We start from the raw sequence: 27,837 nt of genomic DNA on the forward strand, positions 1-27,837 counted from the left end.
AATTTAAGATGGGTAGGACATGGTAGATTTTATAGAACTCACCTTCAGGGGCAGTACCTGAATCCCTCTTAGGCTGAACTTTGCAGATATTCACGGTCGATGGCTTCCTTGCTTCCAGCCAGGATATCAGGGCAGGTTTGGGAGATGACCCCACTGCAGAAAAGGGAATGGGATGGGAAGGAAGACAGGCCACACAGAACTATTCTCTAGAACCTAAAGTCCTGGTAGAGAAGAGGGAAGGCCAGGAAGACAAATGGAAGAAGCTAGAGCAGGATGCACGGCCAATCATTTCTGACAGCTATAAGCCAGTGGTTCTCAACCTCCCTAATGATGTGACCCTTTAATACAGTTCCTCATGCTGTGGTGGCCTTCAACCATAAAATTGTTTTCATTGCTACTTCATAACTGTAATTTTGCTGCCATTATGAATCATGATATAAACATCTTTGAAGACAGAGGTTTGCCAAAGGTGTCACGACCCACAGGTTGAGAACTGCTGCCCTAAGCAAAGAGCTGAGAGGCTGAGAAAAGGATTCTCTAGAGGCAAGACTGGAAAGATGCCCCATCAGTTAAAGAGCTCCTCCAAAGGATCTGGTTCAATTCCCAGCATCCACATGGTGGCTAATAACCATCTCTAACTCCAGTTCCAAGGGATTTGATATCCTCTTCTGACTTCCATGAGCACTACGTGCAGGTGGTGCACAGACTTACATGCAGACAAAACACCCATACACATAAAATAAAAATAAACAAATCTAACAACAAAAACAATTATTATTCTTCAGAGGGAAGAGGCATACAACTACTCAACTGGCTACATCAGTTAACCATGTTTGAATGCCTAAATCAACTTGGAACTTGAAACAGCCTCAGTCTTTTCAATAACCCCACATGACAGACATTACCATCTCTATTATTCAAGAGAGACAGTTTAATGATAAAGTGGCAGGCAAGCACATACAAGCATACACATCCATGCATACAAATGAGTTGGTTTTTTTTTTTTTTTTTTTTTTTTCCATTTTTTGAGACAGGGTTTCTCTGTGTAGTTTTGTTGCCTGTCCTGGATCTCACTCTGTAGACCAGGCTGTCCTTGAACTTACAGAGAACTGCCTGCCTCTGCCTCTCCAGTGCTGGGGTTAAAGATGTGCGCCACCACTGCCCAGCAATTTTTTTTTCTTAATTAAAAAAAAAAAAAAAAAAAAGGCAAAAGTGTTGGTTGCTAGGGATACTAAAGACTTACCGACAGAAACCACGTTCCCATAATTCTCCAGCATAACATCCCGATAAAGATTGCGCTGAGCCGAGTCCAAACATCCCCACTCTTCCTGAGAGAAGGTCACCTTCACATCCTGGAAAGTCAAAGCTTCCTGAAAAAATAAAAACTATTGACTTAGAGCTGATCATGGGCCTGACGGAGTTAGTTAATAGTGGATAAAGCTGGCAAAGGTGAGACCATCACCCAGCAGAAAGCTCTGGTCTCTGAATATGAAGTCAAATGACAACTCAGGATGAAGAAAACTGAACTACCCATAAGGCAACAATGCTTGAGACACCAAGAAAAACCCACAGCTGGCTCGTCCAGAGCTGGATTACCAAAGGCTTGCTGGTTGTTACCTGGTATCCTGTGTCCTCTTCTATCTGGAAATGGGCAGGCACCGAGACAGTGGGAGAATCTGAAGGAGAAACGAGCCATGAGAGCTGTCTAGCTCTATACATCCCAGAAGCCCACTCTCCTCAATCCTAGAGGACTCCTGGACCCACAAGCAGGCAGACTGCTATTCAAGATGCACAGACATGTCCTCAGTGTCTGTTGGGGACTGGAAAGGGAAAGTGGAGGGGCAATAGAAGAAGCCAACCAGACATGAATCAGAGAAGCATTCAAGATGCTAGGTGACAAAAGATTCTTGACAAAAGATAGATGGTAACAAAACAACAGTATAAGAAACACAGGAGGTCTGGATAGACGGCTCAGTGGTTAAGAACACTGGCTGTTCTTCCAGAGATCCTGAATTCAATTCCCAGCAACCACATGGTGGCTCACAATCATCTATAATAAGATCTGATGCCTTCTTCCAGCACACAGCTATACATGCAGAGCACTCACACATAAAATATAAATAAATTAAAAAAAGAAAGAAACACAAAGCTAGGGTCTATGCAGTGAGTACCATCTTGCCCAGCCAGGAAGTTATAAACTCCTATTCCACATGGAGGCTCCAAATGGTCCTCTAGAGCAGAACTGTTCCTGAGACGTGAAGTTGGGGACCATATCTGTGCAGACTGCAGAGGTCTAGTGCCTATCCAATGTACATCTGGGTTCTGAGCAAGGCATGGGTCCTGGCAAGAAGAAAATGTTATAAGAACATTTCAATAGGTATCAGAATGCAAACTCAGAAAACAGTCACATGGCCAATCTGTACAGGTATTGGCCACCAGGCTCCTCAATCATTTCCTGGCAGAAGAGACCCAAAGAGAAAGACAATAGAGAAACCTTTCACCCCTTGGCCTCTCTGTACCAGGGAGAGTTCCCACTTAACATAAGAATGCACTTGGCAAGTTAGTAACAGAAATCCTCACATGCCACAGTGAAACCTTCCCATTACTCCCTACTTGACCCCTGGCCTAAAGATGAGAAATGAAAGGGAATATAATGAACAATGGTTTTACAGTAGATATCCAGACAAGTATATTAAAATGTACAATGACCTCAGAGAGGGCTAGCTTTCAAACTGTAAACCTGACAAACAGTTGTCATCATTAGAGAGACAACATTAATTTTAAGGGTCAGCCAGGAAACCACAAAGAAAAGCTCCTCTGCTCATCTACGCAGAGAACAGGAAGGAGGGCTTTGCCCTTGGACTTCAAGCAGCTCTATCTCTGAGACAAGGCTTTCCTTAACGTAGAAATAAGTACAGAAGGCTCCAGTTAATGAACTTAGAGGAGTCTTCCTGGCACAACAGCTGACACTTTTTCTACACTGATGTGAACAAGCCTTAGACTGAGGCCACTGAATATATGACAAGGACTAAAACCTTACATCTAGCCCTAAATGAGCTAATCACGACCAAGCCATACTCTTGTAAATTTTATAAATTATCATCAGGCCACTCTGAACATCCTATTGCTTTTGATAAAAATGACAAATGCACTTTCAGATTTATAAAAAGACACAAATGTTTTGTTTTAATAAGCATTACTTATGCTGATTTATTACATGATTTACCAATGGTAGGCTATGATCAAATGTTACTTGATTTAATTTTTGTAATAAATTGAGACAAACCAGAAATATAAGTAATTTTCAATGCATAAATTATGCATGTAGGCTTAAATAAAATTTGAAAGCCTAAAAAATAAATACTTTTTGAAAAAACTCAAAAGATGTTAGATGTGGTGGCACACACCTTTAATCTCAGCACTCAAGAGGCAGAGGCAGGCAGAACTCAGTGAGTTCAATGCCAGCCTAGTCTATGAAATTCCACGACAGCCAGGTATATGTAGAGACCCTGTCTCAAAACCAACCAAACAAACAAAAAAACTCAAAAAGGGGAAGAACCAGTTTCCTGTGTACAAAAGGAATAAGAAGGATGTAGAGAGCAACCCAGCACCACTTTGCTGACAGGCCTGGGACTCGCTCAGTTCTGCTTCTCTGCACTAGGAATTAAGACCAGGAGCATTATAAAGCATTCAAACAGATAATGAACAAATCCTCATGATTAGATAATTTCTACATTTCTTTCTCAATAAACTGAGGTCCTGAAAGGTCAACTATGGTGACTCCAATTGGTATCTCAGATGAAATTTGTCTTACTAAGTGCCAGTATCAAAAAAAAAAAAAAAATTCCAGGAAGAAAAACAACTGAAGGATTGAAGGATATAGGTTCATATACTTAAAAGCTTAGTCACCAAGGAATGGCATTATTTGAAAGGATTAAAAGGGTTAGGAAGTATGGCCTTGTTGGAGGAAATGTGGCACTGGGGGTGGCTTTGAGGTTTCAAAAGCCCACACCAGGCCCAGTCTCTCTCTACCTATGGATCAGGATGTAGCTCTGAAGCACTTGCCTGCATGCTGCCATGCCACCGTAATGTACTAAACCTCTGAAACTGTAATCAAGTCCCCAATTAAACACTTTATTTTATAAGAGCTGCCTTGGTCATGGTATTTCTTCACAGCAATAGAATAGTGACTAGCCAGGCTCTTTGCAAAAATCAGTGTGACTTTGCCATTTTTGCTAGTCACATATTTTGGCTCTTGTAACTATCTGCTTAGCTTACAGCTGCAAAAAGAAAACCTTGGAATTTTCTAGCCAGGGTGTGGTTTTCATGCTTAAATATAAACCCTGAAAAAGGCTCAGTATTACACTTTGGTCCCAAATACCCAGATGTAGTCACCAGCCAGCTGAAACAAAGACTTTCAATTGATTACAGACTGTGATCTTCCCTGGTGGGAGTCGACAACAATATGCCTAAGAATAGGCTGTAGGATAGAGTGTTAAAATTGAGGCTGGCCCTTGGGCCAACCCACACCCATAGGTCCCCAAAAACCTCTGAAAAGTAAATATGGTACATGAACACTGTTCTTTTGTGTTCTTCCATTCAGATTTCACGATTCCTGACTGCTTTCAGTTCCCCTCTCGCCCCTATGGTTAGTCTTAAACCAAATCAGATTATATGTTGTGATGGTTTGAATAAAAATGGCCCCCATAGGCCCATAGGGAGTGGATTAGGGGGTGTGGCCTTGTTGGAGGAAGTGTGTCATGGTCACTTCCTGCTGCCTGTGGATCCAGATGTAGACCTCTCAGCTTCTTTTGCAACATCATGTCTGCCTACACACCATCATGGCCATGATAATGGACTAAACTTCTGAAATTGTAAGTCAGCTCCAGTTAAATGTCTTCTTTAGAAAAGTTGCTGTGGTCATGGTGTCTCTTCACAGCAATACAAACCCTAACTAAGATCTACAAGTAGAGCTGGACTTTCTAGAATATAAAACACTGTACCCATAGGCTAATTTTATGATTCATTAATACTTGCTGATCCTATTCTAGAGGTGATCTTCCTGTGTAAAGTGGAAAGAGTACCTTGCTAAAGAGTACATGATCAAGAGTCCAGTTCTCAAATGCTCAGGTAGCAAGACAATTAACAAGAGGAGTTTTCCCTACATTTCTCAAGCTCACATTTCTCATCTAAAAAAAAGGCAGGCAGAACTTATGCATATCACCTACCCTCAGTAGTGTTCCATCATGATCCTTCTGCAGCTCTTCTAGCAGGGCCACAACCTCCGCACCACTCTCAGGGCAATGGAGCTGCACCCATGTCCGGAGCTCTCCAGGCAAGATGCTCAGGAACTGTTCCAACACCAGCAGCTCCAACATCTGTGCTTTGGAAAGAACATCTGGCCTCATCCACCAGCGGCAGAGCTCCTGGAGCCGGCTCAGAGTTTCTAGGGGCCCAGAAGACTCATGGTAGCGAAGCTGCCGAAAGAGCTGACGGAATAGTTCCTGGCCAGGGCGGTTAAGTGTCTGTGGCCTGGCAGTCTGCACTGAAGTATAGTCATCATCATCCTCTTCCTTCTTTACTGTACGAAGGTGCCCGTGTTCCCTTGAAGCCTGAGCTGAGTGGGCAGCATAACACCTGCCTGGAGGCATCACTCTTGTCCAGGATTGCCCAGATAAACACAAAATAAGTCTGTTGCTTTCACTGAATCACTGCTGTATCCTTGGGAGTATCTTCTCAGCACTGCAGTGCACAATGTCATTTGCTAGGTCAATAGAAGTCACGTAAGAGACCGAAATAACCAACATTCCTGTTCAGAAGAAAGTAGATTAGAAAATGATGTCTATCACACATGATGAAGCTAGGTCCTATGGTGGGGAATCACTTGTGAGTGATCACTTCTCACATGTGTGAGAAGACATATGTGCATGAGTACTCACACAGACTGAGACCTAGGGTAGTAAGCTAATAAAGTATCCCTGAATACAGTGAAGATATACATAGGGCTAGAAAACATCAGTGGCTGGCAAAAAAGGTCAAAGAACATCTAAATAAGTAGACACACTATACCTACATTCATGTACTGGGAGGCATGGCAAGAAAAGCTATCAATTCTCACACTGATATTTAGTTCAATTCCTATCAAAATCTCAGGAAGATAAAAGGGAGAAGATGTGAGGATGTGACTCAGTAGTAGAGCAATTGTCTAGCATGTACACATCCCTGGAATTAATCGCCAGAACCACTGAGAGAAAAAGAGAAAAGATGTTTGGCAGGAGAAGAGATCTGTGATGATTATACTACAATTTATATTGAAAGGCAAAGGGATTAAATTGGCTAAAAATTACTTTGGAAACTAAAGTAGAAGAAAGAGGCACACCTGAATTAATTACATTTTTACTTCATGTGTCTGGGGGCTTATGTGTCACAGCATTCATGCAGAGGCTGGAGGACAACTTACAGGAGTCCAGTCTCTCCTTCAACCATATGGGTTTCAAGGACCAAGCTCATGTGCCTTTACATACTAAGTCATCTTGGCAGCTCAGTCTACTTAATATCAAGATTTATAACTGGGGGCTGGAGAGATGGCTCAGGAGTTAAGAGCACTGCTGCTTTTCCAGAGGACCAGGGCTCAATTCCCAGCACCCACATGGCAGCTCACAACTATCTGTAACTCCAGTTCCAGGGGATCTGACGCCTTCACACCAATGCACATAAAATACATTTCTTTTTTTTTTGGGGGGGGGGGCGGGGTTGAAGAAGGGTTTCTCTGTGTAGCTTTGCACCCTCCTGGAACTCACTTTGTAGACCAGGCTGGCCTTGAACTCACAGAGAATGCTAGGATTAAAGGCGTGGGCCACCACTGCCACCAGCCACATAAAATATATTTAAAAAAAAAAAAAAGATTTATAACTACAGATAGCTTCAGGAAGTAAACCAATGTGGAAAACAAACACATAGATTAAGGAAAAGTATATATGGAAATTCAACAGACCAACAGCCAAACAAACAAAAAGTCCTAAGGGGGGCAAAAAGAGTTGGAGAACTCACATACTATAGTTTGGGTCTTTACTTTCTCCCTTCTTCCTATTTGTGAGACGGCATTTTGCTATATGCTTTAACTGGCTTCAAAATCATGATTCTCCTGCCTCAGCTTCCCAAATGTACACTTTGGATTATGAATGGCCTCCACAGGCCTATATATTGAAGGCTTGGTCCCAGCCTATAATGCTACTACCGGAAGGTAAAAACTGTAGGAGGTAGAGCTTTCATGGACTGCTTTAGTTACATGTTTAAAATTCTTTAAATAAGATTGACATTGATGTAACAGTGAAGCAGTAGGATTATATGGGACCGAAGAAATGCCTCAGCAGTCAAGAGCATTTGCTATGAAATATGAAAACTGAAGTTCTGATCCCAGCACCTACCTAGCAAGCCAGGAGTCATGCAAAATGCCTATTAACTCCAGCTCTAAGGGATGGCTGTTCTTCTGGGCTCTATATATACATGTAAGAATACATAACCACAAATACACATCTGCACACACTCATTCAGACACACACAAATAAAGCTAGAATAAGATGATGATGATCACCATACCCAGAGTATCCAAAACTTGGTTTCTAAATACCATTCTCTAATAAAAAGGAAATCAGGGCTCTGTGAAGAAGTGATTCATGTCATGCTGGACAAAGTGAAAGACCCCCACTCCATTATGAGGACATGGGGCGTTGGGCCAATGAAATGCCCGCCCCCCCCCCCCGTCCCAATAACTTAGCCTAAGAAACGCCATTCTGAAAGGCAAGAACCAGAAAAACAGGAGTTCACAGCTGTGGCCAGCCACCCGGCCTTGAGAGAGAGATAACTATGGTTGGCCACCGGCCTTGGGAGAAAAACCGTTGAGTCAAATCAGGATATTTATGGCTGGCCCCCCGGCCTTGAGGAATAAGCAGCTGGGCTGGAAAAAACGCCCACTGTACCCTAGGCAAGGCCAAGTCAGCCACACACATCAAATTTCCGAGAATTAAAAATACGTCCCCAAGTTCACCCTGGCCTTCTTTAAAACAACCAATAGGAACCCTGTAACTATGCTTCTCACTTCTGTAACCGCGCCTCTGCCCCTGGGATCCTATAAAAAGTTCCCCTTGCCCTAGGAAGGCGTGCAAGTCCTCCGAGAGACTTCGCCCCAGGTACCTGTGTATCTGAATAAACCCTCTTGCTGTTTGCATCTGATCTGTGGTTTCGGTGTGTTCCTTGGGTTTGGGGTCTCTCCTGAAGGAAGATCTCTCCTGGGGGTCTTTCAAAAGAAAATACAAGTGTTCTGCAATACCAGAAATAAGCAAAAGACAAAACTATATACTTGAGCAAGGCAGGGGCAGGTAGCTCAGCCAGTAATCCCCAGAACCTACATGAAGTGTCAGGGACCAAACATGAACCATGGAAAAGTACTAGCTAGGCCAGAGAACAAGCCACAGGCCCTAAACCAGATGCCCCCAAAGATAAAGAACATCCCACAGTCAGGTAGCATAGCAACAGAACATGGGCCCTGACCAGTGACCTTATCACCTAGCACAACATCCTGCAGCTTCACGATCTGCACGTCCCCCCTCAGGTGCACGCCCCTCCTTAGCTGCACGTCCTGCCTGTCCTGTACCTCCTCCCTCCTTCCTGCCCCCTCCCCCTCCCATGCTATATAAGCCTTGCTGAGGAGAATAAAATCTGCAGCTTGATCAGAACCCTGTCTTGCTGTCTTCCTTCGTGTTTCCTGTCCCTTTCATTCTCTCCTGCAGGTGGGTCGTCCCTGTTGAGACCCCACTGGCCGGGGCAATAAAGGTGGGGAGAACTGAATCCACACCCAAAAAACACATCATGCACATACACACAAACTACATTAAATTTTAAAACAAAATATAATTTATACAGGCCAGGCGTGATAATGAATGTCTATTATCCCAGCACTTGGGAAGTAGAGGCAGGAAGATAAGGAATTCAAGGCCAGCTTGGGCTGACTACATAAGACCCTGTCTCAAAACAAAACAAAACAAAAAGAAGTGGGGTCAGAAGTACACACTGATATAAACTGATCAAATTTTTAAAAGCAAGGACAGTCCAGTCAGCATTGTGGTATGCCTTTAGTCACATCATTTAGGAGACAGAGAGAGGCAGGCAGATCTTTGTGACCTGGAGGTGAGCTGTGACAACAAAGAAAGTTCCAGGCCAGCCAGGGATATGTGAGACTGTCTCAAAAACAACAAACAGGTGGGATCTGTGGGTGGTATGTGGAGTGAGTAGAAAATTGCTTAATAAAGAAAAATGGAGAGGCAGACAGGCATGGCAGCGGCGGCGGACTACAGAGGCAGGCAGGCGCGGCGGCTGCCGGCAGAGGCAGACAGACACGGCAGCAGCAGACTGCAGAGGCAGGTAAGTCCAGCGGCTGGCAGAGGCAGGCAGGCCCGGCGGGTGGCGGCCAAAACACAGTTGCAATAAAGACCAGAAACTGAGCTATTACCCGCTGAAGAGTTAGTGAAAACAAGCTCTTAATCAAGAACTTGGAACAGGGACACCTTTAATCCCAACACCCGGGGAAGAAGCTATCTCTGTGGGACGGAACCAGAATGGATCTGAACACCATGTCTGAGGCCAACCCAGGGCCCAGCTGCTGATCCTGTGAAACCCAACAACTTGGAGGTGTTGGTGAGACTACCCTGCTCAGTTGAAATCCATCCGGGAGAGGATTCAGATCCCTACAGTTTGAAGTCTGAGGAAACAAGATCAGCTGAGGAGTTGACGAATGAGCAAAATGTGACCTGAGAACACAGAAGGCGCTGCCCAGCCACCGAACCAGATCACCAGAATCATAAGTATATACTTCACCAACTGAGATCAGATGCTCCAAAGAAACAGCCCAACATCACCAATTGAACCAAGAACTCCTAGTGAACCCAGACTAAAAATTACAACAAGAGAGGCACTTTCAGACACAGACACTGCCTGCACCAAGCTGAGGAAGAGATGAGTAGATGCCAGTGCAAAAATACAGGCAACAACATAAAGACCTATATGGTAATACCAGAACCTAATGATTCTACACCTGCAATACCTGAACATACCAAGAGAGAAGAAACAGAAGAAATCAATCCTAAAAATTACTTTAAGTAGATGACAGAGGCCCTTAAAGAAGAAATAAAAAATTCCCTTAAAGAGGAAATAAAAAATTCCGTTAAAGAGGAAATAACAAATTCCCTTAAAGAGGAAATGAAAAACTCCATTAAAGAGGAAATAAAAAATTCCCTTAAAGAAATGGAAGAAAAAATGAACAAAAAATTGGAAGAAATCAAAGAAAGCCAAGAAAAAGCAATTAAACAGATGAAAGAAACATTCCAAGATCTGAAAAATGAATTCGAAACGCTAAAGAAAATACATGCTGAGGGAATGCTAGAAATAGAAATCCTGATTAAACGAACAGGAACTACAGAAACAAGCATAACCAACCGAATACAAGAAATGGAACAGAGAATCTCTGACACTGAAGACACAATAGAGAAAATAGATTCGTCAGTCAAAGAAAACACTAAAGACAAAAAAGTCGTAACACAAAACGTCCAAGAAATTTGGGACACCATGAAAACACCACCTAAGAATAATAGGGATAGAAGAAGGAGAAGAATACCAACTCAAAGGCACAGAAAATATATTTAACAAAATCATAGAAGAAAACTTTCCTAACCTAAAGAAAGAAATACCTATGAAGATACAAGAAGCTTACAGAACACCAAATAGGCTGGATCCAAAAAAAAAGTCCCCTCACCACATAATAATCAAAACACTAAACACACAGAACAAAGAAAAAATATTAAGAGCCGCAAAGGAAAAAGACCAAGTGACATATAAAGGCAAACCCATCAGAATAACACCAGACTTCTCAATAGAGACTATGAAAGCTAGAAGGTCCTGGACAAATGTTATGCAGACACTAAGAGACCACGGATGCCAAACCAGACTATTATACCCAGCAAAACTCTCAATCACCTGTGGGAGCCCGTTCTGGGGTTCCTCGTGGCTTTACCCAGCAGGTCCGAATAGAGGATGATCAGGACCACGGGCCTGAGTGCAGGTGTCTGAGATGGCCTGCACTTGGCTGTGCTGGGGGAGGAGGTCTTTTGCTCCACCCCTTGGCGTCTCTATAAAAACCCTGGACCAGAGACAGTCCGGGCCCGTTGGAATAGGTTCCAGGCCCTCTCGAGGCTATCCTTTATTTTCTATCTGTTTATCTCCGCAACATTCTCCGCTATAAATCCTTCTATCTAATATTTCCTGCTGCTCGCACTCAAGAAAACTCTGGGAAGCTGTGGGGGTGGTGGGTAAACGCCCCACAGAATGGCGCCGTGAACAGGGACTAAAGAAAAAAAGGGACTAAAGAAAAAAAGGGACTAAAGAAAAAAAAGGGACTAAAGAAAAAAAAGGGACTAAAGAAAAAAAAGGGACTAAAGAAAAAAAGGGACTAAAGAAAGGGGGAAAAGGGACTAAAGAAAAAAGAAAAAAAGGACTAAAGAAAAAAAAGGACTAAAGGAAAAAAGGGACTAAAGAAAAAGGGGAAAAAAGGGACTAAAGAAAAAAAAAAGGAAAAAAAAGGGGGGACTAAAGACAAATGAACAGGGACTAAAGACAAAGTAATAGGGACTAAAGATAAAGGAAAATAATAGTTTTAATACAGAGTTTTTGGTGAAAGTGCTGAGTCAGCCCTGCCAGTGGAAAGGCATGCCGGTGTTATGAAAAAAATATATATATTTATATATTTTTTGGTGAGGCAGGGGTTTTATCCTCGAGAGAAAAGGAAAGCGGACTGGAAGGATGTCCGATGCTGCAGCGAAATTCTCTTCTGTCAAAATTTTCTATCTTCTATCCCTTTCTCAATTTCTATCTGTGAAAAATATAAGGAATAGGGTAGTAATATAGTTTAGGAAAAACTTAGAAGTATAAGATTGTGTAGGAAAAAATAAGGCAACTAGACAGAAAAACTCGTCAATTTTCTAACTTTGGGGGGCTTTGAAAGCAAACTGGGGAAAAAAAATCTTTCTTTGGGCTTTACGGGTAGTAAAAAAGCTCTTCTTTGAGCTTATGGGGAAGAAAAAGTTTCCTATGGAAGCTTTTGACCTGGGGACAGCTGAAATGCCAAATCCAAGTGGCAGGAGAAAGTAATTTCTCCCTGAGGCAAAAATGGGGGTGTAAGAAGTCAAAGTTTAAAGTTGGGAAGTTTTGGGAAAAGTTATTCTCCTGGGGGAAAAAAACTCTCTTAAACTCTAAAGCTTTTCTTGGAAGATTTGGGGGGAAAAATCTCTCTAAAAAAGCCTTAATCTTTCTCAAAAGCTCTCTTAAACTTAAAAACTAAATTTGTCCTTCTGGGAGATGACAAAAATTAGAATCACCTGAAGATATTAGTATGGGGACCACCTGTGATTAGCTCTAAAGGAAAACAACAAACCTCTTAAGATAGCAAAACCTCTAAGTTCTCTTTCAAGCTTTAAAAATCCTCTCTGCAGTGCAGGAGGCAAGGACAAGTTTCTAAAAACTCCTTCTAAGCTCTCTTCAAGCTAGTAAAAGACAGTGGGTCAGAGTACCCTGAGGGAAACTCTTGGGAGAGTGTGGGTGAACAACTACAGAGAGCCCAAAAGGGCTGGAAACTTTACCTGAGAAAAGAAAAAAGCCAAACTTTTCCTTACAGCGGAGCTGAGGCAGCAAAGGTTTTGAGTGAGCATTTCAGAATGAAAAAGGTGCTCCTAATCGCCCTAATGCAAAGATCCCCTGAAGCAATGCAAACTATTAGCATTGTATCCTCGCTCCCCGAGCAAAAACCCAGAGGCGACTGGCCAGCGTCTCTGAGTTGGAGTGCATTTCGGGGATACTAGGGTTCCTGCAGTTGTAAACTTCCTGGAGCACACAGCTGAGGCAGGAAGGTGCAGCACCCAGGGGAAGATTGCTAATGAACAAAGCAAGCTAAAGCCGGTGGGAACGGCACAGTTGTCCACTTTCCTACAAGTCCCAGGTTAATAGGTCCACAACTGCAAAAAGAAATCTGAGAAAAAGCTTTCCTATCAGAGAAAGGACCTTTCTGTAAAACAGAAAACAGTGAAACTGAAAACAGTAAAGCTGAACTGTGTCTGAAGCAGTCGTGCTGCTGAGTCAGAACGCTGTCTGGGCAAAGAGCCCAGCCAGGGCAAGACCGAACTATCCAGGAGTAAAGCTTTCTTTTCTGTCAGAGAAAGCACCTCTTTGAGAAAGCTTTGTTTCAACTGACTCCCGATGAGATGAGGGAGTGTAGCCCTGAGGGGTGATTGCCTCTGGCATAAGCTCTGTCCTTGAGCACCCAGACAAGCAAATATAACCCACTGGGGGACTGGGCCAGGTGAAGGTCTGATGAGGCAAAACACCTGTCCAATGGGAGTTTAGAGATGGCAAAAACCTCCCTTGCTAAGCTTGATTTATGAACACAAACCTCAGACCCTGAAAAAATAGAAACGGACAAAAGCCCCTCCCCTACCTTCAGTAGCAGGGAAAGCCGCCGCTCTAGTGTCGGAAACTGTTTCTGTGGTAGAGGGGATAAATTGAGACCAAACTGGGAACTGTCTGGGAGAAAGACTCTGAAGAAACAGAGAAGGGACATAATCCTCCCCCAGAAAAATATATGACCTGACAAAGCTGCTAGAGTTTGAGGCAGATTCGGGGGAGAAAGCCCCTACCTCCAAAGGCAGCTAGCAGAGGTACAGAGCCTCAGACAGATACCTGAAGCTCTGCATCTGAGGGGGAAGGAACAAGCAAAATGAAAATAAGATCAGTGGGAGAAAATCTCTGAAAGAGCTGTGGAAAAGCTGTTGTACATGATCTTGTTTTTCACTGACGGGCTAAAACAAACACAAGCCCCGAGGAAAGTTGCTATCAGAAATGCCAGCCTCAATGCCGGCTAACGAGGCAGGTGTGGTTCTGATTCAGGGGCCAGTGTCTGATGAAGTTGAAACACCTGTTAAAGCCAGCTGAGGAGAATAGAAACCTCCCAATGTGCCATCCATAGCTGAAAATGTAAAATGCTTGTTCAAATCTCCCATTGCAAAAGCAAAAAAACTTTGTTCAAACCTCCCAGGCAAGAATTTGTAAGCAAGTCTGGTAAAAGAGAACCAGTTGACTCTCAAACCCGATAAGAAATATGGGAAATGATATAAGGGACTGATATAAGGGACTGATATAGGACTGATATTATGGACTAATATAAGGGAAATGCATTCTGGGAAAGGTAGTTTTTCCGCTAAAGATGGCGACATTGCCCTGAAACACTTTTGTCAGCTCGAAAATACATTCATGGTAAACTTAAAATACAGCTTTTAAAAGAATAAGGAGGAAAATCATCTAAGAGTTTAAGTGTCAGTTCCAATGAAAAATTGAAAGGATATGGAACTAGGTGCTTCGTGGTTTGGGGCACCGTTGGTAAAATGCCTTATTTACCCTAATAGCTGTGCAAAGTTTTTACTGTAGTTGGATGACAAAAAGCTACCTATAAGAGCAAACAAGTCACTTTAAAATCCTTAAAATATCACCTAATAGCTGTGCAGTATTGGCGAAGAGCTAAATACGGTAATTTCACCCTCAGCGTGAAGTGAAGTTTTCCGGTAGAAAAAACCAAAAATACTGCTGTAATGTAAACGTTTGTCTGAATTGAAGCACATAGGGGAGCTACTATGAATTTGGGTGAAGGGACAGCCTCTAGTTAAAAACTGTTTACCGCTGACAGTGCATCTCTGCCTGTCCGGAACTGCTGAGAGAACTCGCAACTTTGGGGTGTGGCTTTGTCCTGAGAATGTTACAATCCCCTAGCAACAAGTATCACAACTCTATAATGACAACACTCATTAAATCCCAGTGCTTTATAACAAAGCTAACTATAAACTGTAAACTTTAGAAATTAAATACGTACTTCCTGTCTAGTTAGGAGAATCTTTCTGATAGAGATAGTGATAATAATTAAAAGTAAGAAGTAGAAAGACGAAAATAAGATGTGTGTAAAAATTCTGTCTTGTTAGATCTGTGTTAAGAAGTCTTTAGGTGTTTGCTAAGTTAGATATATGCTAATGGTAGCCTATAAGTTTGAAAAATAGATCAATAGAGTTCCTTTAAGAATATAAGCTTGTAAGAAGTATCTAAGGTAGTCTTAAGACATGTAGTAATAAGCTTGTAAGATGCTAGTTGTAAATGTAAGTTTAAATAAGAAATAGGATGGAATTAATATAAGTATATAAGAATTAATAGGAAATATATTTGCTAAAGCAGTTCTATAAAGTATAAATAAGTAGATGTTAATGTTGTATGTGAGTTTGTAAAAACGTGTAAATGTTGAATATGAGTCTAAATGCTTTGCAAGGCAAAAAATGTTATATGTGAGTTTGTGAAAAAGTGTAAATGTTAAGTGTGAGTCTATTAATGTATATGGTAAAAACACCTGAGACACAGGAGATAGTGTCCTAGTAGACTGCAAAGTAGGCAGTCTGAATGGTTTCAAAAGCTCCAGAAGCCACTAAGAAGCTAAGAATGGCGGACGCCAGAACCAGTACAAGGCATCCGCAGCTGAGATCCGTGGAATATCAACGCAGCACAGAAAAACCTGAGCTAACAGCAAAAACGGTGCGGTTTAAAATATTACCATAACTAAAAAGGTCTGTCTGTGAGAACAAAAGTTGCAGAGATGCTTGTTTGAACAAAAATTAACTGCAAAAAGTTTTGGTTGAAAAATGTCTCTTCATATTTGGAAGTAAAAGCCTGATACCAGAATTTATTTCTTGTTTGAACTTTTTGAACTTAAAATGAGATAAAATTACAAAAAGATTTTGGTTATGGATTTCTCATATTTGGAAGGCTAGTACCAGAATTTATCATTTTAAGACTTAAATGAAACAAACCAGAGAGATTTCATTGCAATGGGACAGTTTTGAGTAATGACCTAGGAACAGTTTTCTGGAATTGGGTTAAAAATGGAACTGTTTAAACGAAGAAATGTATTTCTACTTAGAATCAAGATGCAATTTTGTGTATGTGTATATGCTTTATTTACTGGTGATTCATGAATTGTTTCGTGGAACTGTTTATGTAAGAATGGAATTACTTATGGAACTGGTTTTGTGTTACAAATGGAACTGTTTAAACAGAAAAGTTTGGGTTTTCTAACTAGGCTTGAGATTTTGCTTAAAATTATAAAGAAAAGGGAGAGTTAATATTCCTTAGTTTATTTAATTTAAATTGTTGTTTGAATGGATTAATGTCATGTTTTGTTAGTAAGAAATGCAAATGGGGTATACTAAGAGACTATTTCTAAAGTGTGTAAAGAGCTTTATTAAGAAACTGCTTTTGGATGTTTTGCTAAGTTTTCAAAGTATTAATGGTCAGATCGAAAATATTGCTTTTCAATATGGGTTTGTAGGAATTGTATAAGTTTGGGTTCCTCTAACTAGGTTTGAGTTTTTGTTTAAAAATTATAAAGAAAAGGAGGAGCTATGAGATTGAATTATGTTCGCAGAAACCTATTGATGTTAATGCACCCTGGCTTTGTGGAATTGAGGAAATGTTTAAGTTTGTGAATACATCGAAGTTTTGCCTATATTCTGTTAACAAGAAAATTCAAATGACTGAGTTAAAGTTGTAAGACGGAGAAAATTGTTAACTATATATAGCACCATATATGCTAATTCTAATGGTTCTGTTAAGAGTTTGTTTTGAGTTGTAAGACTGAGAGAATTGTGACTATGTATAGCAATATTTATGTTAACCTGTTAATGGTAATGATGAAGCTAAGGGATTATTTAAGTTTGTAGTCGCCTTAAGAGTTTTGGTTTAGAAAGGGCTTGAGGCAGCTAAGACTGCTGTAGTCACCTTGGACCTAATTCAAAAGAGAAATGCCATCTATATCATCCTCTACTCCCATACTGGGAGGTATAACAGCTATGGAGATTGCTGTAAGCCATTAATAGTTATTTTTTTATATATTAAGAAGGGGGACCTGTGGGAGCCCGTTCTGGGGTTCCTCGTGGCTTTACCCAGCAGGTCCGAATAGAGGATGATCAGGACCACGGGCCTGAGTGCAGGTGTCTGAGATGGCCTGCACTTGGCTGTGCTGGGGGAGGAGGTCTTTTGCTCCACCCCTTGGCGTCTCTATAAAAACCCTGGACCAGAGACAGTCCGGGCCCGTTGGAATAGGTTCCAGGCCCTCTCGAGGCTATCCTTTATTTTCTATCTGTTTATCTCCGCAACATTCTCCGCTATAAATCCTTCTATCTAATATTTCCTGCTGCTCGCACTCAAGAAAACTCTGGGAAGCTGTGGGGGTGGTGGGTAAACGCCCCACAATCACCATAGGCGGAATAAACAAAATATTCCATGATAAAACCAGATTCATCAATACCTGTCCACAAACCCAGCCCTACAGAAAGCACTAGAAGGGAAAATCCAACCCAAAGAAGCTAAACACATCCATGAAAACTCAGGCAATAGATAATCCCACACCAACATACACCAAAGAAGGACAACATAACACAACCACAAAAAGTAACAGGTATTAACATTCACTGGTCATTAATATCCATCAATATCAATGGTCTCAACTCACCTATAAAAAGACACAGGCTAACAGAATGGATAAGAAAACAGGACCCATGCATCTGCTGCATACAAGAAACACACCTTAACTTCAAAGACAGACACTACCTCCAAGTAAAGGGCTGGGAAAAGGCTTTCCAAGCAAATGGACCTAAGAAACAAGCTGGTGTAGCTATCCTAATATCTAATAAAATAGACTTCAAACTAAAATCCATCAAAAGAGACCAGGATGGACATTACACATTTATCACAAGAAAAATCCACCAAGATGAAGTCTCGATTCTAAACATTTATGCTCCAAATACAAAAGCACCCACATTCATAAAAGAAACACTACTAAAGTTTAAAACACACATCAAACCCCACACAGTAGTGGGAGATTTTAACACACCACTCTCACCAAAAGACAGATCTACCAGACTGAAACTTAACAAAGAAATAAAGGACCTACCAGATGTTATGACTCAAATGGACTTAATAGATATCTACAGAACATTTTATCCTAACACAAAAGAATATACCTTCTTCTCAGCACCCCATGGAACCTTCTCAAAAACTGACCACATGCTTGGCCACAAAACAAATCTCAACAGATACAAAAAAATTAGAATAACCTCCTGTATCTTATCGGACCACCAAGCCTTAAAGTTAGACCTCAACAACAACAAAAATTATAGAAAGCCTACAAATTCATGGAAACTGAATAATGCCCACCTGAAACATCAATGGGTCAAGGAAGAAATAAAGAAATTAAAGATTTCCTAGAATTCAATGAAAATAAAAGTACAACATACCCAAACTTATGGGACACTATGAAAGCAGTGCTAAGAGGAAAATTCATAGCTCTAAATGCACACATAAAGAAGATGGAGCAATCCCATACCAATGAATTAACAGCACAACTGAAAGCTCTAGAACAAAAAGAAACAAACTCACCCAGGAGAAATAGATGCCAGGAAATAATCAAATTGAGGGCTGAAATCAACGAAATAGAAAACAAAAGAACAATACAAAAAAATTAGTGAAACAAAGAGTTGGTTCTTTGAAAAAAATCAACAAGATAGACAAACCCCTAGCCAAATTAACCAAAAGGCAAAGAGAGAGCACCCAAATTAACAAAATCAGAAATGAAAAGGGACACATAACTACAGACAATGAGGAAATCCAGAGAATCATCAGATCATACTTCAAAAACCTGTACTCCACAAAAATGGAAAACCAGTTAGAAATGGACAATTTTCTGGACAAATACCACATACCAAAATTAAATCAAGACTAGATAAACCATTTAAATAGACCAATAACCCCTAAAGAAATAGAAACAGTCATCCAAAGGCTCCCAACCAAAAAAAAGCCCAGGACCAGATGGTTTCAGTGCAGAATTCTACCAGACTTTCAAAGAAGAACTAATACCAATACTCTTCAAAGTGTTCCACACAATAGAAACAGAAGGAACACTACCAAACTCTTTCTATGAGGCTACAATTACCCTGATACTCAAACCACACAAAGATGCAACAAAGAAAGAGAACTACAGACCAATCTCCCTCATGAACATTGATTCAAAAATACTCAACAAAATATTGGCAAACCGAATCCAAGAATACATCAAAAAAATTATACATCACGACCAAGTAGGATTCATCCCAGGGATGCAAGGATGGTTCAACATATGAAAATCTGTCAATGTAATACACCATATAAACAAACTGAAAGAAAAAAAACCACATGATCATCTCATTAGATACTGAAAAAGCCTTTGACAAAATCCAACACCCCTTCATGATAAAGGTCTTAGAAAGATCAGAAATATAAGGAACATTCCTAAACATAATAAAGGCAATTTATAGCAAGCCAACAGCAATCATCAAATTAAACGAAGAGAAACTCAAAGCGCTACCACTAAATTCAGGAACAAGACAAGGCTGTCCACTCTCCCCATATTTATTCAATATAGTACTAGAAGGTCTAGCTAGAGCAGTAAGACAATAAAAGGAGATCAAAGGAACACAAATTGGCAAGGAAGAAGTCAAACTTTCACTATTTGCAGATGATATGATAGTATACATAAGTGACCCCAAAAACTCTACCAGGGAACCCCTACAGCTGATAAACTCCTTCAGTAAAGTGGCAGGATACAAGATCAACTCAAAAAAATCAGTAGCCCTCCTATACACAAATGATAAAAGGGCTGAGAAAGAAGTCAGAGAAACATCACCCTTTACAATAGCCACAAATAATATAAAATACCTTGGGATAACACTAACTAAAAAAGTGAAGGACCTTTTGGATAAGAACTTTAAATCTATAAAGAAATTGAAGAAGATATCAGAAAATGGAAGGATCTCCCATGCTCATGGATAGGAAGGATTAACATAGTGAAAATGGCAATCTTACCAAAAGCAATCTACAGATTCAACGCAATTCCCATCAAAATCCCAACACAATTCTTCACAGACTTGGAAAGAAAAATACTCAACTTCATATGGAAAAACAAAAGACCCAGGATAGCTAAAAGAATCCTATACGATAAAGCAACCTTGGAGGCATCACCATCCCTGACCTCAAACTCTACTCTAGAGCTATAGTAATAAAAACAGCTTGGTACTGGTATAAAAACCGACATACGGACCAATGGAATCGAATTGAAGACCCTGACATTAATCCATGCACATATGAACACCTGGTTTTTTACAAAGGAGCCAAAACTATACAATGGAAAAAAGGAAGTATCTTCAACAAATGGTGCTGGCATAACTGGATGTCAATATGTGAAAGATTACAAATAGATCCATTATCTGTCACCATGCACAAAACTCAAGTCCAAGTGGATCAAGGACCTCAACATAAATCCAGTTACACTAAACTTAATAGAAAAGAAAGTAGGAAGCACTCTTGAACGCATTGGCACCGGAGACCATTTCCTAAATATAACACCAACAGCACAGACCCTGAGCACAACCATTAATAAATGGGACCTCTCGAAATTGAGAAGCTTTTGCAGGGCAAAAGACATGGTCAATAAGACAAAAAGACAGCCAACAGAATGGGAAAAGATCTTCTTCACCAACCCCACATCTGACAGAGGATTGATCTCCACAGTATATAAAGAACTCAAGAAACTAGACATCAAAATACTGAACAGTCCAATTTAAAAATGGGCTAAAGAGCTAAACAAAGAATTCACAAAACAAGAATCACAAATGGCTGAAAGATATTTAAAGAAATGCTCAACATCCTTAATCATCAGAGAAATGCAAATGAGATACCACCTTACACCTGTCAGAATGGCTACGATCAAAAACACCAATGACAACCAATGTTGGAGAGGATGTGGAGCAAAGGGAACACTCCTCCACTGTTGATGGGAATGTAAACTTACACAACCACTGTGGAAATCAGTATGGTGGTTTCTCAGAAAATTAGGAATCGAACTACCTCAAGACCCAGCCATCCCACTCTTGGGCATATACCCAAGGAATGCTGATTCATACCATAAAGATACATGCTCAGCTATGTTCATAGCAGCACTATTTGTAATAGCCAGAACCTGGAAACAACCTAGATGCCCATCAACTGAAGAATGGATGAAAAAAATGTGGTACATATACACAATGGAGTACTACTCAGCAGAGAAAAACAGTGAAAGCATGAAATTTGCAGGCAAATGGATGGAACTAGAAAAAATCATCCTGAGTGAGGTAACCCAAACCCAGAAAGACAAACATGGTATGTACTCACTCATAAGTGGATTCTAGATATAAAATAAAGAACAATCAGACTACAACCCACAGAACCATGGAGGCTATAGATATAGCATGGAGGTCCCTGGGGCGACTGTGGCTTATAATAAATTTTGGTTTTACTCAAAAAAAAAAAGGAAAAAAGAAAAAGAAAAATGGAAAAAAAAAAAACCCAACAAACAAAGGAGAGAGAGCAATCTTCCTCACAAGGCATGCCAATAAGTAAAAGAAAAATGAAAGAAACACAGCATCATTAATACAGGCAAGATGCTAACTAGTAAGTGAATGGGTTTTTGTTTTTTTTCTGGTGTTTTTGTTTGTTTGTTTGGAGACAGGGTTTCTCTGTGTAGCCCTGGCTGTTCTAGAACTAACTCTGTAGACTAGGCTGGCCTTGAACTCACAGAGATTCACCTACCTCTGCCTCCGAAGTGCTGGGATTAAAGGCGTGCACCACCATGGCCCAGCCAGGAAGTGAATTAACAAGAAACAATACTTGAATGCAGAATTCAAAATTCTTTCCCCACAAGACATACAGATTACAAAGTTAAACACAGGAATTTTAAACTGGTGAAATTTGACAAATGCCAGTAACAAGGACACATCAACATTACCTGAGCACAAGAAAACATCAGACACAAGAACATTCTAAAATTGGAAATAACAAAACACTTCAAAAAAGTCAAGACCTTGGGCGCTGGAGAGATGGCTCCATAGTTAAGATCACTGGCCATTCCTTCCAGAGGACACTAGTTCAATTCTCTGCACCCACCTGGGAGCCCATAACTGTAACTACAGTCCTAAGAGGTGTGACACCCTCTTCAACTTCCACAGGCACCAGGCACACACGTGGTGTGAGACACACATGCAGACAAAACACTTACACATTAAATTTAAACAGTTTTTATCAAGGTCTTAATGGTATGGCTATGCTTGGTAGTGACTGGTACTACACAGGAAAATAACGCAGGAAGGGCCTGACGGATGGCCCACCAGGTAAAGTTTAGTGTCCAGTCTTAGTTGGACCGCAGGAACCGACACCACAGCAAGAGACACCCACAAGCTGTTCTCTGATCCCCACATGGTCACTGCCACTTGTATACACACACTCACTCACTCAATAAGACGTAGGGCCGGGTGTGGTGGCACACACCTTTAGTCCCAGCACTCAGGAAGCAAAATCAGGTGGATTTCTATGAGTTCAAGGCTAGTCTGGTCCACATTATCAGGGTCCAGGCCAGTGGGTGGTGTTATCAGTGAGATTCCCCACCCAGGAGAGGCAGCTTAGGGCTTATAAAGCCACAAACTTCAGCTGTGGCACACCAGCGGCAGAACCAGCGGCACAAGTTTCAACGGTTCCCAAAGTTTAGCTGATTCCTGGAGCAGTTGAGTGAACCTCACAAAATGGAGTCAGCTAAAGCGAAATGGGCTTCCCCGCCAGTTCATTTCCATCCTTCTTATCATTTTACTCTCAAGCAACCCTGACATCACAAAATGCTCATAAACTAATGCTTCCTGGGTATCAGAAGCCAAAGAAAATTTGGGGTTGGGACTGTGGGCACTTTTAAGTTTTCAAGTGCGAACAAAGCTTAATTTCAAACGCGTCCTTTCGGTTCATAAAACATTCCTATCTTTTTTACTTTAATTTGGAGAGAAAGACTCATTAAATTACCCAGACTCCCGGGCTTCCTGTCTCAGCTCCCTCAGAAACGGGGATTTCAGGCCTGAGCCACCAGACCAAGCTTTTCCGGGCATTTTGTCTCACTCTACATCACAACCGTAGGACGAGGCGTTGTTGCTTTTAAGGTGACAGCAAACCAGGGCGCACGGTTAGCCGCGGACCGACGTGCTGCCTTTCGGTCCAGCCCGCAGGGCGCCGAGCGGCATAATGGCGGACACCGGACTTGCAGGTCTCCGAGAAACCGAGGCTGCTGGGCAGCACTGCTCCAAACGGCCTCCGAGTCCGGGGAGCCCACCTGGGCCGTGGCATCGCCCGGGCTCAGGACACCCCAAACGGAGCCCTGCCGAACGTTCGCCCACCCGCGCTACGGGCCACTCACCAACTGACATGAAACCTCCCCGTTACTCCCGGACGGCGGTGCTGCCCGCTGGACCCACTTCGCCGTGGCCTCTCTAGAACAGCGGAAGTATACCTTGTAGGGACTCTCTAGGAAACCCGGAGGAATGCCATCTCAGTTGCTCTCCACCCAAATGGGGCATGGCTCCCTTGAAGGCTCAATTCACTAGTCTGGCTAGGCTGCGGGATTGCATTCCATGCCCCGCCCTCGATCTAGAGAGAAGGGCATTTTTGGGAAGAGTGGGTGTGGCCTCAGAGGAAGAAAAAAACTCAGTTTTTTTCATTCCTGTGTATTGAGTAAAAGGGTAAACTATTGTTGTTCCCAAGTCTTGAGACCCCCAAAAGACCACCAGAGACACGAACTCACTGACATGCAAAAGCAAGGTTTATTGGAGCAATTCAAGCCAAGGCAGGAACCTCGTCAAGCACACCACAGACGCAGCAGAGGCTAGAGGAGCTGCCCCTTCCTGAGCGTGCACCTCAAGGTTACCACATTTGGGGGTGGGGGGTGGGTTCAGTACAGGTGCTTAGGGACTTTCTAGAATTCCGCTGATATCTCAAGTCCAGTTAACCCCAGTTATTTGTTAAACCCTTTTCCAGAGCTGTCTCTGGCTTGGGGCATTCTGTGGTTAATCAGTTGCTACCAGATGGCCAAGTGGCCGTTCCTGATATACCGATAAAAGACCCCAGCATACTTGCTTAGCCTAACGCCATTTTGAGCAAGGCCTGAAAAGTACGGGGAAAGTTCAGTTAGAGGACATGGGCACAGGAACAAACAGGGTATCTGCGGTCGGCCACCTGGCCCCAGAACAGGGAACTAAAAGGTCAGAAAAACAACTTGTACCCTAGATAAGAGCCAAGTCAGCAGGCGTGTCGAGCTCGGTGAAAAACCACGAACTGTCCTGAGTTTGAACCTGGCCTCATATGAATCGTCCAATCAGAACCCTGTAAACCATGCTTCTCGCTTCTGTACCCGCCCTTCTGCTGCCCGACCCTATAAAAACCCTCCACTCCAGCCCATCGGCGCGCCAGTCTCTTGAGCCTCTTGAGTGACTGTGTCGCCCCGGGTACCCGTGTTCCTGAATAAAGCCTCTTGCTGTTTGCATCTGACTTATGGTCTCGGTGTGATCTCTGGGCGAGGGTCTCTCCAGAGGGAAGACTACCTTCGGGGGTCTTTCACCGAGAACTCAAAACCTAAGGCCTGTTGCAAAATGGAGAAGCTTACAAGATGGAGGGGCCTTGGTTCTTCATCTCTCCCTTCTTACATGCCTTGTGGAAACCCAATCACGGGTTCCTGATGGCCAGCTCGCAGGTGTCCCTTGTCTCTACGGGCATATACTCTTGTGTTTTCTGTACTGTGATACCTCAGTAAAACCCCCACTCTAACCCCTACAGACAAAGAGAAGCTTAAACCAGGATTCCTAAGTGTAGATAAGAACTTAGACCCCTTCTCCCCAGGTGGCTGTATCTGCTACAGGGACTTTGGAAAACACAGTCAGGATATTCGACCAAAAGACTAAAAAGGGAGGTGGGTTAAAATAAATTATATGGTCTGTGCCTTTAAGAACTAGCCTCACAAAGAAAGGGGAGCACTCCTTCCAACCTCCCTGCTGTGAGTGAGAGATTTGGAAGAGCCTCCCTGGAGGCTTGTGACTTAGAAAACACCTTACTTTTGCATTCTGTACCCAAAGTCTCCAGTGGTGGCTTTGGAGACATGATCTAGGCACAACAAGACCCTCACTCTATTGTCTCAAAAAGGGGGCCTTAGACAAAGATATCTCAATATAGATAGACCCAGGCCAGTTTCAAGTCCCCAGAAATGATGGCGCCAGCCCCAGGAACAAAAGAACAGAGTCAGGATGTCTGATGGTAACCAATTAACCACAAGATGCCCCTCTCCAGAGATAACATGACCAGACCCCGGAGAGGAGTTGTAAAACTCCTGACAGGGCAAACAGATAAGCTAGAATAAGATAAAGTCCAGGCCTGGGAAAAACTGGACCAATCAAGGATGGACCCGTACTAAACCCCTCCCCTCTAAGAAATTTTATGGGTTTTGCCTATAAAAACTAACTTCCCCAAGAAAGAGGAACTCTTCTCTGCCTCACTTGAGATGGCTTGAGATGAGTTCCCTGTCATGACTTGTAACAGATAAACCTTGCTTTTGCATTCTGGTATGCTCGTCCTTGGTGGTCTCTCTGGGGGTTACGATCTGGGCACAACAGTACCATGAACTGAATTGTACCCAGCCTCTGTCTCATGTACTGAAGCAACCTGTTGAGGATACAGGGCCCAAGGGTTAGTACCAGAAGCAGGACTATCAATGGGCCTATTAAGGTGGAAATTAAAGAGGTTAACCAGGGAGAGCCGTTGAACCACCCCGTTGAACCACCCCGTAGATCTTAGTCATGCTTTCCTTTCTCAAGTCCCTCTCTAATAATAGCCATGTTGTCTTTTACCTCTCCTGAATGATCCCTGAAGAAGCAACATTCTTCCTTAAGTGCCACACAAAGCCCCCCTTGCTGCAAGAACAGGAGGTCCAGTCCCCTTCTGTTATGCAGCAGCACTACTTCTGCGAACGAGTCCAGGGATCCTGCATGTGAGTGATGGATTCTTCTGTCCATTGTAGATCCTGATCTGGTATTTTCTCTAAGGGCTGAATACCTGCTCCAGTTAAGACACTAAGCATAAGGAGATGGGTTTTCTTTTGAACCTAAGGGGAGGAGGGGAGGAGCTCCAGTAAAATTTAAAAAGCCTCATTTGTTAGTTATTTAGCTGTGTTGTGTTCTTACCCTGCAAGGAAGTGTCACGAAACATGACAGAATCCGCTTATAAGAGTTTTATTAGAGATAAAGGGATAGAGAACGCGCAGGCCTGTGGGAGAGACACGTGCGTAGAGAAGGAACTGGGAACATGGCGCTCCGCTTTAAAACCGGCTGGGGGCATGGCCAGGTCACGTCACTACTCCACTCGTGTGCGTAGATCACATGGTCATGTTGCACGCTTACGTAGCCATGAAACGTCACGGATCCTGGTTACACTAGACGCCTTGACCCGGGAATGGCTATCTTGACCTGGAACTGGCTAGGCGGTGTCCAGGTCCGCCGGGTATCCTGGTTACGAGAGACGCCCTGACCCGGAAATGCCCATCCTCACCTGAAATTGGCTAGGCGGAAGTGTCCGCCTGGTATATGCGACCGTGGGGGCGTGTTGTGAACCCTTCATCATTAGCATGGTTCATTATTCTCGGGACAAGTTTGACCAATATGCAACACCTCTGTACCTGACAAAGCACTTGGAGATGTATGCAGAGATTGAGATCTGTAGAACAAGCCCACCAAGTGTCCCCTTGTGGGACTAGGTAGCTAACATGAGAAATGTCCTTCCTGGCCCGTGGAGGGTCATAAGTGGAATTACAAAGAAATGGCTTTTCTTTTGGGACCTGGCCCACACATATACCCGGCCTGTTGCTGGAGGGGTTCTCTCCAGGTTCCCCAAGCCCCACAGTCCCACAATCCACTTATAAAATAATCACTCAGACGCTTATATCACTTATAAACTGTATGGCCGTGGCAGGCTTCTTGCTAACTGTTCTTTTATCTTAAATTAACCCATTTTTATAAATCTATACCTTGCCACGTGGCTGGTGGCTTACCAGAGTCTACATGTTGCTTGTCCTGGCGGTGGCTGCAATGTCTCTTCCTCAGCCTTCTGCTTCCCAGAATTCTCCTCTCTCCTTGTCCCACCTACTTCCTGCCTGGCCACCTACTTCCTGCCTGGTCACTGGCCATCAGTGTTTTATTTATATAGAATGATATCCACAGCATTTCCCCTTTTTTTCTTTTTTTAAAAAGTAAGGTTTTAACTTTAACATGGTAAAATTACATATAACAAAACAATTATCGAGCAAGAATTACAGTTACAATATTAAAGATGTCCTATCTATCTTATATTTGTGAGTTTAAGGTTTTATATCTAACTTATCTTTTATCATAACTGAGGAAATTACAACTATCTAGTTTTCAACCACATCAAAGACCTGAGAAGGAACATAATGGTACCTGAGAAATGGTAGACGGATGCAAGTAACTTTCGGGAATCTTGCAAGAGTAGACCAAGACAGCTGGCAGCCTGGACAGTCACCTAATGTTTCTCAGCATTGTTGGTGCATTTAAATTGGCTAGAGGCCTAGAGTATCTGACAGACCATTTTTAGAAGCAGGAATTCTGAGAGACCATCTTACCCTGTCTTGGCAGAGTACAGTGGTCGCTTTCCTTGTGTCCCGCTTGTCCAGAAAGGACAGCATTGCATTTGTACTGTCAGCCATCAAGGCAAGGGCAGTTCTTTGCCCAGTAGGCCATTTTGTGCCAAAAAGACAAACTTCCAAAT

The 27,837-nt window shown here is 42.4% G+C and overlaps 1 protein-coding gene across 6 annotated transcripts in view; it reads right to left on the reverse strand.

The window, feature by feature from the left end:
- The window catches only part of Znf445 (zinc finger protein 445), a 29,869-nt gene extending 6,243 nt beyond the window's left edge, over positions 1-23,626 (reverse strand). For 2 of the 6 annotated variants that reach the window (XM_028890465.1, XM_028890464.1), the window contains exons 1-4: positions 5,229-5,651; positions 2,172-2,340; positions 1,618-1,676; positions 1,244-1,370 (exon numbers count right to left, since the gene is read on the reverse strand). In XM_028890465.1, the coding sequence (XP_028746298.1) occupies positions 1,244-1,370; positions 1,618-1,676; positions 2,172-2,340; positions 5,229-5,651 (778 nt within the window). The other 4 variants (XM_028890462.2, XM_028890460.1, XM_028890461.2 and 1 more) reach the window with 4 other exon arrangements.
- Positions 23,627-27,837: the final 4,211 nt, after the last annotated feature.

This window comes from Peromyscus leucopus, chromosome 7, assembly GCF_004664715.2.
Source record: "Peromyscus leucopus breed LL Stock chromosome 7, UCI_PerLeu_2.1, whole genome shotgun sequence".
NCBI lineage: Eukaryota > Metazoa > Chordata > Mammalia > Rodentia > Cricetidae > Peromyscus > Peromyscus leucopus.